The sequence below is a fragment of the Typopeltis vanoorti genome, chromosome 6, assembly GCF_054136105.1.
Source record: "Typopeltis vanoorti isolate ZY-2024b chromosome 6, IOZ_Tvanoo_1.0, whole genome shotgun sequence".
Classification (NCBI taxonomy): Eukaryota; Metazoa; Arthropoda; class Arachnida; order Uropygi; family Thelyphonidae; genus Typopeltis; species Typopeltis vanoorti.
This window is the reverse complement of record NC_143554.1, coordinates 19397767-19413201: the sequence shown is the minus strand read 5'-3', so window position 1 is coordinate 19413201 and position 15435 is coordinate 19397767. Positions and strand designations below refer to the sequence as shown.

General features: G+C 36.3%; 1 protein-coding gene across 6 annotated transcripts in view; it reads left to right on the top strand.

Annotated features, from left to right (window-relative positions):
• The window catches only part of LOC150105318 (zinc finger protein castor homolog 1-like), a 360761-nt gene extending 346195 nt beyond the window's left edge, over positions 1-14566 (top strand). For all 6 annotated transcript variants that reach the window (XM_090394084.1, XM_090394080.1, XM_090394082.1 and 3 more), the window contains 2 exons: positions 2113-2955; positions 12687-14566. In XM_090394084.1, the coding sequence (XP_090250210.1) occupies positions 2113-2955; positions 12687-13715 (1872 nt within the window). In that variant the 3' untranslated portion in view covers positions 13716-14566. The remainder of the gene's footprint in view (positions 1-2112; positions 2956-12686) is intronic.
• Positions 14567-15435: the final 869 nt, after the last annotated feature.

The window sequence follows — 15435 nt, the reverse complement described above, 5'->3', positions numbered from 1 at the left end:
AGGAGCCTATACATAAAATGCTGGCCTGGTTGGCGTATCCAGCCTGCGGGTTCAAATCCCGCTGTGGACATGAATGTTTGTGATTGTCTGTGAAAATACTAGTGGTAGATGGTGTTGGTGCCCTCCCTCAATGAGTCTTTCGACGCTCTAGGGGTAATAATGAAATAAATACCATACATATTGATAATATTTATTTTCATCCTAAATATCCATTACCCAGTGATATAACCAAATTTAGATGATAGATCACAATTATTTTCTGCACACTGGCATAAAGCTATGAGATATTATACATTATTGTTTGTTTTTTTCACACACACAAAAAACCCTGCTTGCCTGTATCAGAGATTTTACTAATTTGCCAAATAAAGGAGTTTTTTTTGTATCACTGAAAAAAGGCCTAGAAAAAGTTCCTTTATTTGGCAATTAGAATAGAACTTATAAAGGTCTTTCTTCTGGTCTGGCATAATGAAGGCAAAAACTTAATTCTACAGGGCTATACAGGTGCCATTACATGCTTCACTCCACAGATCTTATACAAAACTTTGTATAAGATCTGTGGAGTGAAGTAATAAAATAGAGGGATTTAGTGTGCTATTGTCAACAAAACTTTGTATAAGATCTGTGGAGTGAAAGTCATAAATATATAGAAAGAAGAGTAGAGAGCTATATCATCAGCATTGATAGAGAAAGCCATAGAAAGGAAACTAGCAATCCATAAAAAAAAAAAAGAAGCTAAAACCAATGATGTGGTAGCTTTGGAAGGCGGCCTTTGTGCTATAAATGATTGAATGTCAAAAGTAATCATGAGTATCCTCAAATCAGAGTTTGCAAGAAGAGATCTAATTGGAGGAAGAACTAGGTAAGAAAATGTCATGGATGTTTGAAGAATAATAAAAATTATCTGGTATTCTGTTTGGTAGATGAAAAGTTAATAGTAATCTAACAGCAAAAGTTAGATTACTATTAACTTTTATAAGATCCCTAAAAGAGATGCTGAAGCATCTCTTTTAGGGATCTTATAAGTTACAGAAGGAAAGTTAGTTGGATTTATGAACATTAAAGTCTTCCTTGAAGACTTTAATGTTCATAAAAGTAAAGGTAGCAGCAAAGAAATTTGAGAAATTTTGAGCCAGAGCAGATATCAAGTTTAATAATACGTGGCATAGAAAGTCAGATATAACCAAAGCTCATGTACTGCCCTCCTTTGGGAAGAATTGTGTAGTTGTTGATTTAGATGCATGTCATTGCACATGCATCTATTAGTGAAGATTATTTTTGTATTATCATCACATGACTCCTCCATGGAATTTGAAGAATCATAATAGGAATGCCACTATACAACACTACCTAATCTACTGCGTGTACCATCATCCACTTCAATTTTTGAGGAGGTGGGATTTTTATGGTCCAAAGTGTCATCATTATGATTTATAATGTTGGAAACTTAGATAACTAGGGCATGCAGCTTGAGGGTGAACGTGCTCTGTCTGCTTTACTCAGGTTTGGCAGAGAATGCTACACAGGAATTTTCATTAGCTGGAGGGGAAACTCTAGATAGTACACAGACTAAACCAGATGGTAATGTGTATGGAGTTTCCCCTCCCTGCAGAAACAATTTCTTACTGTACCCACAGATGAAGCAATATTGGTTCCCTACTAAAATATGGTGTAATGTGATGACATGCCCATGAAAAGCAGTTTTAAGCTAAAATTCATCATCATGCCATGTACCCTCAAGGGGTGTACAGGATATGATAGTACTATATGAGAAAAATTGCATCATTACTAACTAACTTCCTATCTACAATTTTCCTCCAAATCAGTCTGTTACCTGCCAAGACTCCAACATTATCAGATCTTATATTTCTGTTGTCTAAGGCACATTGTACCTTAATCTAAAATTTAAGTTTTATAAACCATTAACACACACAAAAAAAATATCATATAAAGAATTCTTATTACTTTAGCAAACTTGGTGGTGGTGTTTTTCTTCATTTGAATCACTTCAAATAATGCATTTGGTAACTAACAAAGCTTTTACTGTACATTGAATAAACTGAATAAATTTTCTACTGAAATGTTCATAATTTTATTCATTTATTTTTTTAGATCACAGAAGGTTTTTATGTGTTTCCAGAGAATATCACTTGTCCTGATAAGGGATGTATCTTCTCAAAACAACAACACTATCACTGCACTCAGCCCCGTTGTTATTATGTAACAGACAGGAGTGATATACTAATTTTGCATTCCAAAGATTTCCATGACAATATTGATATTATGGAAGGCTTTGTATTCTATGATAGGAATGTTGATTGTCACCTATCAGGGTGCCATAGTAATAAAGTCAATCGGCATTTTCATTGCACTCGTCCAAACTGCAGTTATTCCTTTGTTCGCTATAGCACTATGAATATGCATGAACAGAAACACAGAGACCAAGATGCTAGTTTGTTGATATCTCCAAAGAAAAAACAGCAAGCATCATCAAGTGAAGATGAGAGAACAGATAGTCCCACCACCTCCATAAATACTAGCCGAACTTTTTCCTGTGATACACCACCACGTACAACTGTGGTTAAAGCAGCTGGTACTTTCTATCCCCTCTCTGCTTTTCCATCAAGCAGTCAGTCGTATCAATCTCCTACACAAAACTGCAGTTCTTCTTCTTCTTCTCACATTGATGATCCTGTTACGAAGGAGAAATGTGTATCTGTTAAGGCTGAACCAAATTCTCCAAGCCCAACAGCTTCATTACCTCCACCATTACTTCCAGTAACACAAGACTCAGAAAAGCCCTTAACCAGACTACTGCAGCAGCCAAGCCCAAGTCCAAAAAATGCATTACAAGGCATGGAGAAACATATTCTGTATACCCCTCAGCAAAGTTGTGGAAGACCATTTTGTAAATTAAAGAAGAGAGATCACTTCCACTGCAATATATGCAATCAGGTAAGTTTAGGAATTGAAAAGAAACATTTTTCTGTATTATTATTATTCAGGCCTGCAAGGAGTCAAAAGACTCATCGCGGGAGGTCCTTCCTAAAAAACACAAAGTCTATCATACCACTCCTTAAACTCATTGACCGTTCTCGCTCTCACCCTCTTGCTCACAGTTTCCTTTCATAACTTCCAGGGATGGCCTCTTGTCATCACTCCTTCCTGCTGTTCAACCAAGCCTGTAACCACCTCTCAACAGTTTAAAAGTCTCAATCATATCACCTCTCCTTCTTCTATCCACCAAACTCTGCAGTCCACATTCCCTCAGCCGATCCTCATAACTATCATTGTACAGTCCTGAAACTATCTTTGTTATCCGCCTTTGTACCCTTTCCACAGTTAATTTATCCCCTTCAAATCTGAGAACAATAGTCCAAGTGTGGTCTGATCAGGGTCTTATACAATGGAATGATAACTGTTTTATCTCTGCAGGTCAACATCCTTCTCATTATTGCAGCAATCCTCTGTGTTACCATCACCACCTTTGCAATATGTCCTCTAAAATTCAGGTTTCTATCAATCATCAACCCCAGATCTCGTCTCCCTTACTTCCTCCAGTATTACTCCTCCCATACAGTATGCAGTGTCCCATCGATGTTTCCCAAACGCCAAGACCTTACATTTTGCTGCATTAAACCGATACTCCCCATTCATTTTCCCATCTATCTAGCTTATTCAAATCCTTTTGCAGGGCTGCCGCATCTGCACTATTACTAATAATCCTTCCCAGCTTTGCATCATCCGCAAACAACTGAATATCCCCTTGCAATCCATGATAATGTCATTGGTATAAGGAAAGGTTAAACAATATAAGTCCCAGGATTGAGCCCTGTGCCCCACTTGTAACCCTCTGCTTCCTTGAAACTGCCCCACCATACACAACTCTCTGATACCTATCAGACAGCCAATCCTGAATCTAGACCCATGTGCTGCAACTTAAATATCAGCTTATCATGTGGCACCCTGTTAAGTGCCTTTGCTAAGTCTAAGAAAATGGTAGTATATACCTTTCCCTCATCTAATGGTCTTGTAACTTTATCATAAAAGACTAGCATATTGCTAAAAAAAACAAGAGTGCCCCTTCACAAATCCATGTTGACTCTCACAGATAACATTACCCTCATCTGCCCAATGCTGTATATGGTCCTTCACTACTTTCTCCAAGATCTTACTAACTACTGATGACACACAAACTGGCCTATAATTAGTCACTTCCAGTCTGCTACCACCCTTATGCAATGGCACTATTTTACCTTCCTTCCATTCCATTGGCACCATCACTTCCCTAGCACATTCTCTCAAAACTCGTGGTGAAATACCATGCAGTCCCACAGCTTTACTGACATCCAGAGTACTCAGTACAGTGGTATCTCGCTAATCCGAACTAATAAAAACTGTGCTCATTCGGATTAGCGAATTTACCCCCAGAGACAACAATAACTAGCGTTTAAGACAAAAATAATCAGATTCTAAATGGTACATGAATTTAATTCTGTAAATAAATTAACTGATAGAAAAAAGCCACTGCAATGTAATGTGAAAAAAAAAAAAATACAGTACACAAGTTTATTTTAGTAACAAAATTTAATTTGTATGTACCTGTATTGTTGAGTATTCTAATTTAATAAAATTGTATACTTCAGTACGTAATTAATTTGCATAAAAAATATCACTTTCTTGTACACAAAATAACACAAAAAACTTTTTTTCTTTCTTTGTAAAAAAGTTGCTGATTTTCTTTTGCTTCTTGGAAGCTAAACTTTTTTCAAATGCTTCTTCTCGGAGTTGCATTATCAACAAAATTTTATGGAATGGCATATCATTCTGCTTAGCCCATTCTATACGCATGCTAAAACTGTCACCTGCCTCTTCATGTTTTACGTTTTTTTCTTCGATTTTTTCATTGTCATCTAATTCATTCTGTAGCGTCACATTTATAATTTCAGCATTTGATTTGATTTCGAATTCACTTTCGGTTCTACTTTTCCATTCCGTAACATCTGGATTTTTAACCAAATTATGCACGTTTTGAATTTCCTCTTTTTGTGTATATTTGTGATTCATGCTGACAATACAGTACGTACTGTACAGTATAAAAAAAGCAAACATGAACACACAATAAATCAAAATAGGCCTCCAGTATAAAAAAAATACTGTACTGTAATAATATTAGTTAAAATTATAATTATTAAATAAATATAATAATACGTAATAAATAAAACTTTTTTCTTTCAAACCGCAGTTCGGATTACTGAGCTATCACTGCATTTGAAACACACTCTCCTCCTGTACCTCTAAACCTCGAACCTGCCCAATCCCTCTAGCATTAAAACTGACTCCTCCAGGATGAAATACTCCAATAAAGTGTTCATTGAACACAATTCCACTATGTTCTCTGCATCAGTCACTCTATTACCATTTTTATCCCACAATATCATTCTTCCACAGTCATTTCTTCTCCTACTGGCCACATATCTAAAAAATTCCCTAGGATTTTCTTTGGATCTTAGGGCCAATCTCCTCTCATATTCCAGTTTCATCTTCCTTACCATACTAGTCACTCTTCTGGCCTGTGTCTTATACTCTTCATGCATATTCTCTTCACGTGTCTCCTTATATCTCTTCCACAGCCTCTTTTTCGCGTGCAATTCCTGTTTAATATTGTTTGTCATCCACTTTACTCCAAATTGTGTCCTCTTGTTCACTCGTGGCATACAACTTACCATTGCTGCTAACAAATATTCTTTCATAATTTCCCATGCACTAATGATATCCCAGCCTTCCAATTCCTCATTCTTCTTGCACTTGCCAAACTCAACTGTCTAAACACTTCCTGGTCCCCACCCTCTGTGCTCCTCTGTCTGTAGCAACACCCCACTAAAACTCCTGTCTTGCCCACCTGTACCTCACACCACATCTTTCAAAATCATTAGTGCCACTGCCTTCCAAAGTCTCCACTCTTAGAGGACATAGGTCGTCACTTATCATAAGCAGTACTCCACCACCACGCTTTCCCTTCCTATCCTGCCGAAAAATGCTATACCCAGCGACTTCTATTCCTATCATTATATCCTCTTCTGTCAACCACGTCTCAGTGATCCCAATAATTTTTGGCCAGGCTGATGCTATCTGTGCCACCAATTCCTCTCCTTTATTCCAGATACTCCTGGCATTAGTGTATAGCATATAAATAAATGCCATTGTTTCTTTACCCAGCATTATCCCTTCTAGACTCAGTGTTAGCTGATGTCGTCCCCCTTCTCACAAGAGGCCACCCCTGCTACCATCCTCCCCGGGACACACTGACTTGTTCAGAACAATAATCTCTCCAGATGCCTACGTCCTTCTTCATTCAAATGTAAACGGTCTCTCGCATGCAATTCCTCTCTGTCCTCAAACACACTCCAAACATCCACATATTCCAGTCCTCTCTTGTCACACATTCTAGCTATTATGTCATTCAATATTACTGCTCTTCTGCTCAGCTCGTCATTATCAAACCTAGGCAACACACTATCTTTCCTCTCTGTGTCTTCTTTTGTACCACCTCAAACAAGAATCTCATATCTCTCGCTGCCCTATTTCCTTTAGTATGTTATTGTAACACTGTGAACTGTTTAAGTTTTCATATTTCATTGTCAGTTCTTTTTTTTTTTGCCAATCCTTACTTACAAAAGGTTGGTCACCTGTAGTACAATGGCTAATCTGGGAGCCTGACACCAAGCAATGAAAATTGTCCATTGACTGAAGTCATTCACACACATCCATACTACAGAGAGATTCAAACTGACAGCTGTTTTATTAAGATATAATTAAATTGTGTATACAAATGAAGTAGGAACATGGAACTGGAAAGAATGGATGGTCTAATATAAATTTTTTTGCTTTATAGTCTGTAACAACGAAAGAGAATTGTTGTGACATACAATGCATACAGCAGTTAATAGGTAGATATACACAGATTTGAAAAAATATAGGATGATCTGATTATTTAATGAGAAAAAAAAAAGTGGCTAAAAAAAATTTATGGTGGATTTTATATTAGTCACGAAAGTGGGTTGCAACTATGAGATCTACTAAAAAAGTAAATTTTTTTTCTATTTACAATCAATGGAAATAATGTAATTGTACAAGACTCAGGAAACCGCTATGTTTTTAAAGTGTAAATACTTTCTTATGAGTCCTCACCAGTGAAATTTTCACTTGTACAAAAAAAAAAAATCTGGTCAGCGTGTCCGCTCTCCAGTCAAAAGGCTGCAGGTTCAAATCCCTCCATGGGCATGGATGCTTGTGGAAATACTAGTATTAGTAGTGGGCGGTAGATGGCGTTGGTATAGTTGGATTGAGTGTTGAAGACAGAGCTGTAGAGTAGGTGCCCTCCCTGGAGGTGTCACATAATAATAACATTCCATTCATGAGAGGTACAGAAGATGCTAAAATTAGTGTGTGAGCATTGTCATAAGCAAGGAAAAGATTCAGGACTGTTAATGAGGGAGAAGAATACTAGGAGTTGTACTATTCTGCAAAATATCATGTTTGCTTGTGATGAAATTACAACAGGAATAGTCATAATGTGATTGATCACTGAAAATCATGGAAACTAAGGAGAAAAACAAATGCAATCATGACATTGATTATCTGAAAAAAGTAGCATGCACAGTTGAGAGGGAAATATAAGCTATATATATAATAATGGCAAAACCATAAAGAGTATAAACTGTAGTAGACACAAAGCTGGATAACAACCGCCTCTTTTATAAAGATAACCAACTGTCGGCATTTAAACTCTAAGGTTTGTAGGCTAAACTATATCTAGGAAAATCAAATATGTTAAAATTAATAAATATTTACATTCAACATGTTGAATCCATCTTCAGTAATGTATGAATCAATGAAACACTGTAGGATGACCCTGTTTTCTGGTGAAAAAAAAAGTACCTCATTTCCATGTTGTGAGTTTGACTATTTATATAAATAAAAAAAAAAAAAAATCAGCTAACACCACTTAGTATAAGGGAATAAGTGAGACTGTTTTAGCCATGTCAAAGTGGCATCCAGTAATGATCAACAATCAACTTCTTCAGCACCTGGAGAACTTTGAACTAATTAGTTACCACCAGTATTGATTTTGCCAATCAAGAACTACAGCAGATTACCCACCTATGGAAAGGTTTGGAGAAACCTCTACTGTTGCACTTGACAGGGTTTGGCACTAAGGGCTTCTCTCATGTCATTTACTGCATGTAATGGTGGAAGGTTTTCTCTATACAGATATTACTCACGGCTCTGTTATTTCAATCACCATCTTCCTCATATACACATATGATCTGCTTTCACTGACCTTAGGGGCTCTATTCACAGGTTTGCCGATGTTAATATTCTCAGTCCATGACAAACATTTCAAACTTCAGGATCATCTACAGTAAGTTTCCTAAACACTGATTTCCACCTTCAATTCTTCCAAAATATATATAGTTTCATAATTGTTGCAAGAGGAGGGGGAAAAACAAAACATAGTTCTACCATTACTTCTGATAATGCCTAATAGTCAAGAACAGATCTCACTTTTCAGACTGACTCTTACTCCTAGCCTTTCCTACCATAATCATATTACTTCTAATATCCTCCACTTCTAAAGAACTTGGCATGCTTTTTTGCTTAAGATATTACTTTTCATCTGTCCAGCTACATAGTCTATACAAATTCCAAATCTGCGAACCTTGAAATGTTTGTCTCACATTTGAGGTGGACCTAAAACCTCTGTAAAAGTTATTAATGCTATTCAGGACTGGAAGTAGTAAGAGTTCAATTGATTAATGGTCCCTTTCTCATATAATTCAGCTCAGAGATGATCAATTTCTGTATTGTGTCTCTTCTACAGATATTTCCATGGGTGTTGTTTGGCAGACCTAGCATCTGTTACATCCCTCCCCCATTTCTGCTAAAGAAACATAAGCAGCAGCTTCCTATCCTCCATTTATAATTGAACTGCTTCACTGAACCTGCTACTCCCGGTCATTTTTCATTCCATCTATCTCAGTTCTTGGAACACCCTTTCCCATGAAGTACTCCCCCCCAATGACAACAAACATCAATACATATAGATTACTTTGCTCTCAATTTGAGCCCATACACAGCATTTACAGGCCTTGCAGCTTCTTGTATGTGGGAGTGATATATATATCATCATCATCAAATTCCTGCCATGTACCCTCAAGGGGTGTACAGGATATGACAGTACTACATGAAAAAATTACATCATTACTAACTTCCTATCTACAATTTTCCTCCAAATCAGTCTGTTACTTGTCAAGACTTCAACATTATCAGATCTTATATTTCTATCGTCTAAGGCACTTTGTACCGTATCAATCCACCTATATCTTGGTCTTCCTCTGGGTCGTTTTCCTGCCAACCTGGCAGAGAACACTTGTTTTGCTAATCTTTCCTCTCCCATTCTATTTAAGTGACCATACCATCTGAGATTAGCTCTGCTAACACATTCCTGGATGCTGACAATGTCAAGTTCTTTCCTAATATCCTCATTTTTAATATGATATTGCCACCTGTTCACGCCTCTAATCTTTCTCAGGACTCTCATATCTGCGGTCTCTAGTCTTTGGTCAAGTGTTTTACTTCTGACCCAGCTCTCAGATCCATAAGTTAAAATTGGTTTGAACACAGTCTTGTATACAGCTAATTTAGTGTTCCGACTAATTTCTTTCTTATTCCATATGAATTTATTCAATTGACTTCCCACGATACCAGCTTTGCTGATTCTGTTGTCTATTTCTATATTTAGTTTACCATCTTCAGTAAAAATTGTGCCTAAGTAGCTGAAATGTTTTACTTGTTCCACAGGTTCTCCATTCACAACACAGTTGACATTTTCAGTGATTCTGCCTATTTTCATTGTCTTTGTCTTTTTATTGCTGACCTTCATACCATATCTATTACAACAGCTATTCAATTTAGTCAAAGACTCTTGCAGACTTGTAGCGGATTTATTTAGAAGTATAACATCATCCGCATAAAGCAAAGAGCTGACATTAACATCTCCAATTTTGATATCAGGTTTAATACCACATTCCTTCATAATGTGATCCATATAGATAATGAATAACAGAGGGGATAATGTACATCCTTGTCTCACACCAGATTTAACATTAAACCATCTTCCTGTACTTCCTTCAATTCTAACTGCTGACTTACAACTCAAATAAAGACTAAGTATTGCTTGATATAATGCCCCATTGACACCATATAACTGCAGCGTATTGAATAGCTTCTCTCTTGGCACCTTGTCATATGCCTTTTCCAAATCGACAAAACTTAAATACAGATCTTTGTTATATTCCCATGCTTTCTCGACTATTTGTGTAAAGTGAAGATCTGATCCCGACAGCCTCTATTTGGCCTGAATCCAGCTTGTTCTTCACCAAGCTTTTCTTCCACAATTCTTCTCAACCGTTTCTCAAGTATACTTGCATAGATCTTGCCAGGAACACTCAGTAGGGAAATACCTCTGTAATTCTCACATTCAGTTTTATTTCCCTTTTTATATATGGGTACTATGAGAGCTCTACTCCAATCATCGGGAATTCGTCCCTCTGTCCAGGCTTTCTGAACTATGCAGTGCAGCCACTGTAAGACTCTTATACCACCATACTTCAGCATTTCTGGTCGAATATCATCTACTCCTGCTGCCTTTCCACATTTCAAGCCTTTGATGGCTTTTTCTACTTCAAGTATGGATATGTATTCCTGACTGCATGCCTGGTCAGTGTTTTTTATCACTGTGCTGTCATCACTGCTTGTTTCATTTAGCAGTTTTTCAAAGTAATTACTCCATACTTCAAGGATATCTTTTTCTCCTGTTTTCATTTCACCTTTATCATCTCTAATTCCTTTTACAGCACTCTTTCCTCCATTCCTAAGCTTCTTCAACAACCTCCAGAATATTTTGCCACCTTCTTGATATTTATTTTCTATATTCTTGCCAAAGTCCTCCCATGACTTTTGTTTAGCTAGTTTTACACACTGTTTAGCTTTCTTACATTTGTCTCTGTATTCTGTAAGAGTAAAAGCTGACTTATTTGCCAGGAACTTTTGATATGCTTTCTTCTTTTCCTTCACTGCCTCTTTAACTTCCTGTGTCCACCAGGGAGTTCTGATTTTTTTATCTTTGCACACAACCTCACCACATGCCTCTCTGGCAGAATCAATCAATGTTTCCTTCAGAGTTTGCCACTGAATCTCCAAGGTTTGATTCCTGTTCTCAAACTCTTTCATTTTCTTTTCAATAATATTTCTGTATTTTAGTCTACAGTTTACATATGAGAGCTGCTCAACTTTATTCGCTTTAAAACTTTCTTACATGTTATTCTTTTCAATATGAAATTCAATTTTATCCTGCTCAAGACTAAATAGTGATCACTTCCAATTTCAAATCCTCTGTACACTCTGGTGTCCTGCACCAGGGAGAAAACATCACTATCAACAATAACATAGTCAATGAGACTTTTCTTATTCCTAGCCTCTTCTCTCCATGTGAATTTGTGCACATTTTTATGTTGGAACATGGTGTTAGTAATAACCAGTCCATGTCCTGAGCAGAAATCCAACAGATATTTGCCATTATTATTAGCTTTGCTCTTTTCTCCAAATTTTCCCAAAATATTTTTGTATGTCTCACAATCATTTCCTACTCTACTATTTAGATCCCCAACAAGGACCAACTTTTCCTTTTTCATTGTGTCAGTTGCTTTTTCTAAAGCCTCAAAAAATTCCTCCACTTCTACCTTAGTAGAACCTTCTGTGGGACCATAGGCACAAATAAGTCTCATTGTCCAGTTCCCCATTCTCATATTTGCCCACATTACTCTACTTGAGACTGATTGCCATTCAAGAAGATTAGCCTCGTATTTTGTGTTGAATACTATGGCTACTCCTTCTTTTCCTTGATTGTTATTGCCTGAATATAACATTTTGTATTTATTGCTCAGAAAGATCTCACCAGTTTTGGTCTTTTTTGTTTCAGTCACCCCTATTATGTCGATCTGGTACTTATCTAATTCCTCAGCTAGCTCCATTTCTTTGCCATTCAGGCTTCTTACGTTGATAGTACCGATCTTTAACTCTGGTGATGTTGAGTTGGGGTTTGTTTTCAGATTTGTTCCAGTAGCTGACTTTTCGCTGTTCGCCCTGGTTCCCTGGCGAAAACAACGGGGGCCTTGTTTAACCGGGCGACGCCCCAGCCGGCATGAAATTTTGTCATGTTGTACCACCATCATTTTTTATTTTGGTTTAACCAATAAGAATACAATTTGGTCGGCTAAATCCAATGAGTTAATTTTGGAACAATGCTATAATAAATTGCAAACGTTTCCATACAGCAAAACTCTATATGGGGCAACAAGGGAGACAAACGGAGAAAAATTCTCATTATCTTAAGGAACCTAAAAAACTCTTAAATAAACTGCTGGTCATTAAAAGCAAATGGATACAGTAAAGGTGTAAGCCAAGTTTCCAAGATATTACTGTTTAATACCTAAACAAAATTTTAGCTAAATTAAACTTAGTTTAATCATAAAGCCTGAAAATCTATTTTTAACTACTATTAAAGATATTTACTTTATTATTTATTGATATGTATTGTTCAAATTTATAATCTTTAATTTCAGGCTCTGTCAACCTTTTCTCAGCTTCACTCTCATCTGGTCAAACATGGCAGTGCTCCAAATCCAATTCCTGTATATCCGCTTGGTTATGTTGGATCACTTTCTCCATCATCTGTAGGGATAGAGGATGGTGAACGGATTAGTGATGGGGATGAGCAAAATTCAAAAGATGGAATACTTACAAATACTGAAGACACCAAGATGTCTCAAGGAATACCGCCTCCTGTTTCTTCTTATCCTCTACACTGGCAGACTATAACTAGTACTTCAGCTGCTGTACCATGTAGTGTTATCAGTGCAAATGCTATAACTACCACTTCAACTGATGAAATAGTAGTAAAGAAGGAAAATTTTTATGGTTCTCCTCAGGTAGATTTCTCAACCTCACACGAGGAAGGAGAATCGGTGAAGTTATGTGACCACAAACGCTCACATCCAGGATCACACGAAGATAGAACAGATAACAAAAAAACTAAACTTATAAGTTTAAGAATTCTGAAAGATGAACCTGTTCCAGAGGGTTACGTGCGATACCGATTTAATGAAGATTGTGGATATCCACACTGTGGATATCGTGAGCATCAAACACACTTTCATTGCATGAGGAGGGACTGTGGGTATAGTTTTTGTGACAAAACTCGGTTTGTGCAACATACAGCACGCCATGAAAGACTAGATACATTAATGGGAGGTGATTTCCATCAGTATCGTGCTAATGTTAATTGTGGCAGATCAGACTGTATTTATGCTAACACGCTTGGATCAATGGCTAACAAATCAAGCCATTTTCACTGCCTCAAGTGTGATTTTGTTTGTACTGACACAAATAAAGTTGTTGCACATCGAAGACAGCATGCTAAGTTAGATAGCATCAGTGCAGCAGGTTTCGAAAAATATACCCCATCCCAGAACTGTAACATAGATGGCTGTAATCATAACCAAAAGCAAACCCATTACCACTGTCAGAAATGTCAATATTCCGTGTTGGGACTTTCTCAGATGTCATCACACAAATACCGGCACCTGGAATGACATAGTGGTATTTTAATTCCAAAATTTAACGTGGGGACCACATGAAAATAGTTGCTGAATATGAAGAAAGACAGTTATTGTTTACACTATTTATGTTTAACGTTAATGAGCAGAGTAATGGTTTGCATGAAATACCCATTTGTTTGCTTTAAAACTTCCTACTTCTTTTGCTAGTGATGAAATCACCAGCAATAATTTTAGTCATGATTTCAGCATGCTTAATATTTATATTAGCAAAACTTTTTTTTTGCACTCGGTTTCTTAATGCTTTAAAAATGGTCCCTTTCTTCTTTAAAACTTAATTTTTATTAGTCTCAAACAGAGAATAAGCACATTTCTTATCTCACCTGTAGATTTGCATTATCAGAATTAATTGTTTCTATTCAATCTTCCAATTTGTTATATGAAATTCATAACAATGACTGCATTAAGGGACTCTTGTGATAATAATTTTCTTGTGCTATAAGCATATCTTTGTGATAAAGGTGGATTATTACTATTTGATAAGTCTGAAAACAAACAGAAGACATATTTTAAGTATGTCTCTAATTATGTTGTAAGAAAAATTGAATTTTGTTTTCAAAATTTTTCAGTTGTGCCTTTTAAAAGCTGCAAAATAAGAAGTGTATTTTCTAATAGTACAAATGTTGAACCCGAAATTAACTCTATAACTATTTCCTGTCTAGCCGTTCCTTGTGCAAAGCAGTAAGAGGTTTATGGGTGCAATAGCATTTAATGTCAGTGCCAAAATATTATTGTAATATGTTTTAGTGTGTGTATTTTGTTTTTATGTCAACACATAGACTGTTCTGTGGAAAGTATTTACTTATAAAAACAGAGATCTAAACTGGTGCAGTAGATCTTTTCCATACCTCATGGTAGACATCATTCATCAGATTATTTTACTCTTTATCTGTGTAATATTTATAATGTATAGTCATGCGTTTGTGTTATGTGGGCACTCTAAAATGCGAAGTATTATGCAACATTGAAAGTATGCAGTTTTTTTTGTTTGTATGTACATACACCAGGTGACAAAAAATCTGTAAGATATGCACAGACTTCCAGAACTCATTAGAAAGTTGGCACAATGTGATTCCATCGATATACTAATTTTTCAGTACTACATTCCCTCTGGTTTATCAAAGCAGTGTTTCCCACTTAGATCTTGCAAAAGCAAAATATGTAATGGCTGAATTGAACTTTAATTATAAATGCACAGATCTTAGTATAAGTGAATTTTTTTTCTTTCACTTACACACACAAAAACTTTTGTTCACAGTTAGCTTTTTTTAATTTAAATATTCTACCTGTAGTTCCTGCTGCATCATTCACAAATGGATGAGTAAAAATTGACACTTTATTTTTTTGCAGTTTTCTTTGTGACAAGTAGGGTATTATGCTTGCCTGAACTTATTTTTATAAAATCAAGCAAAGGAAGTAAAATTTATTTAACATCTGACCTCCACGAAGTCAAAAGACTCATCATGGGAGGTCTATACTTTTAATGAAAAAAGATCATTAAACATGCCTTAAATTCATTCACAATCACCCACCATGCCCTCCTTATACCCTTGCCTCCCTCTACTCTATGAAAAATCTAAATCTTCTCACTAGCTTATATGTCTCAAATCATATCCCTTCTTCTCTCCTTGATATACAATTTTTACTCATGAAATTTTCAAGAAGTATGTCTTGAATAAATTCCAAGTTCATGAGA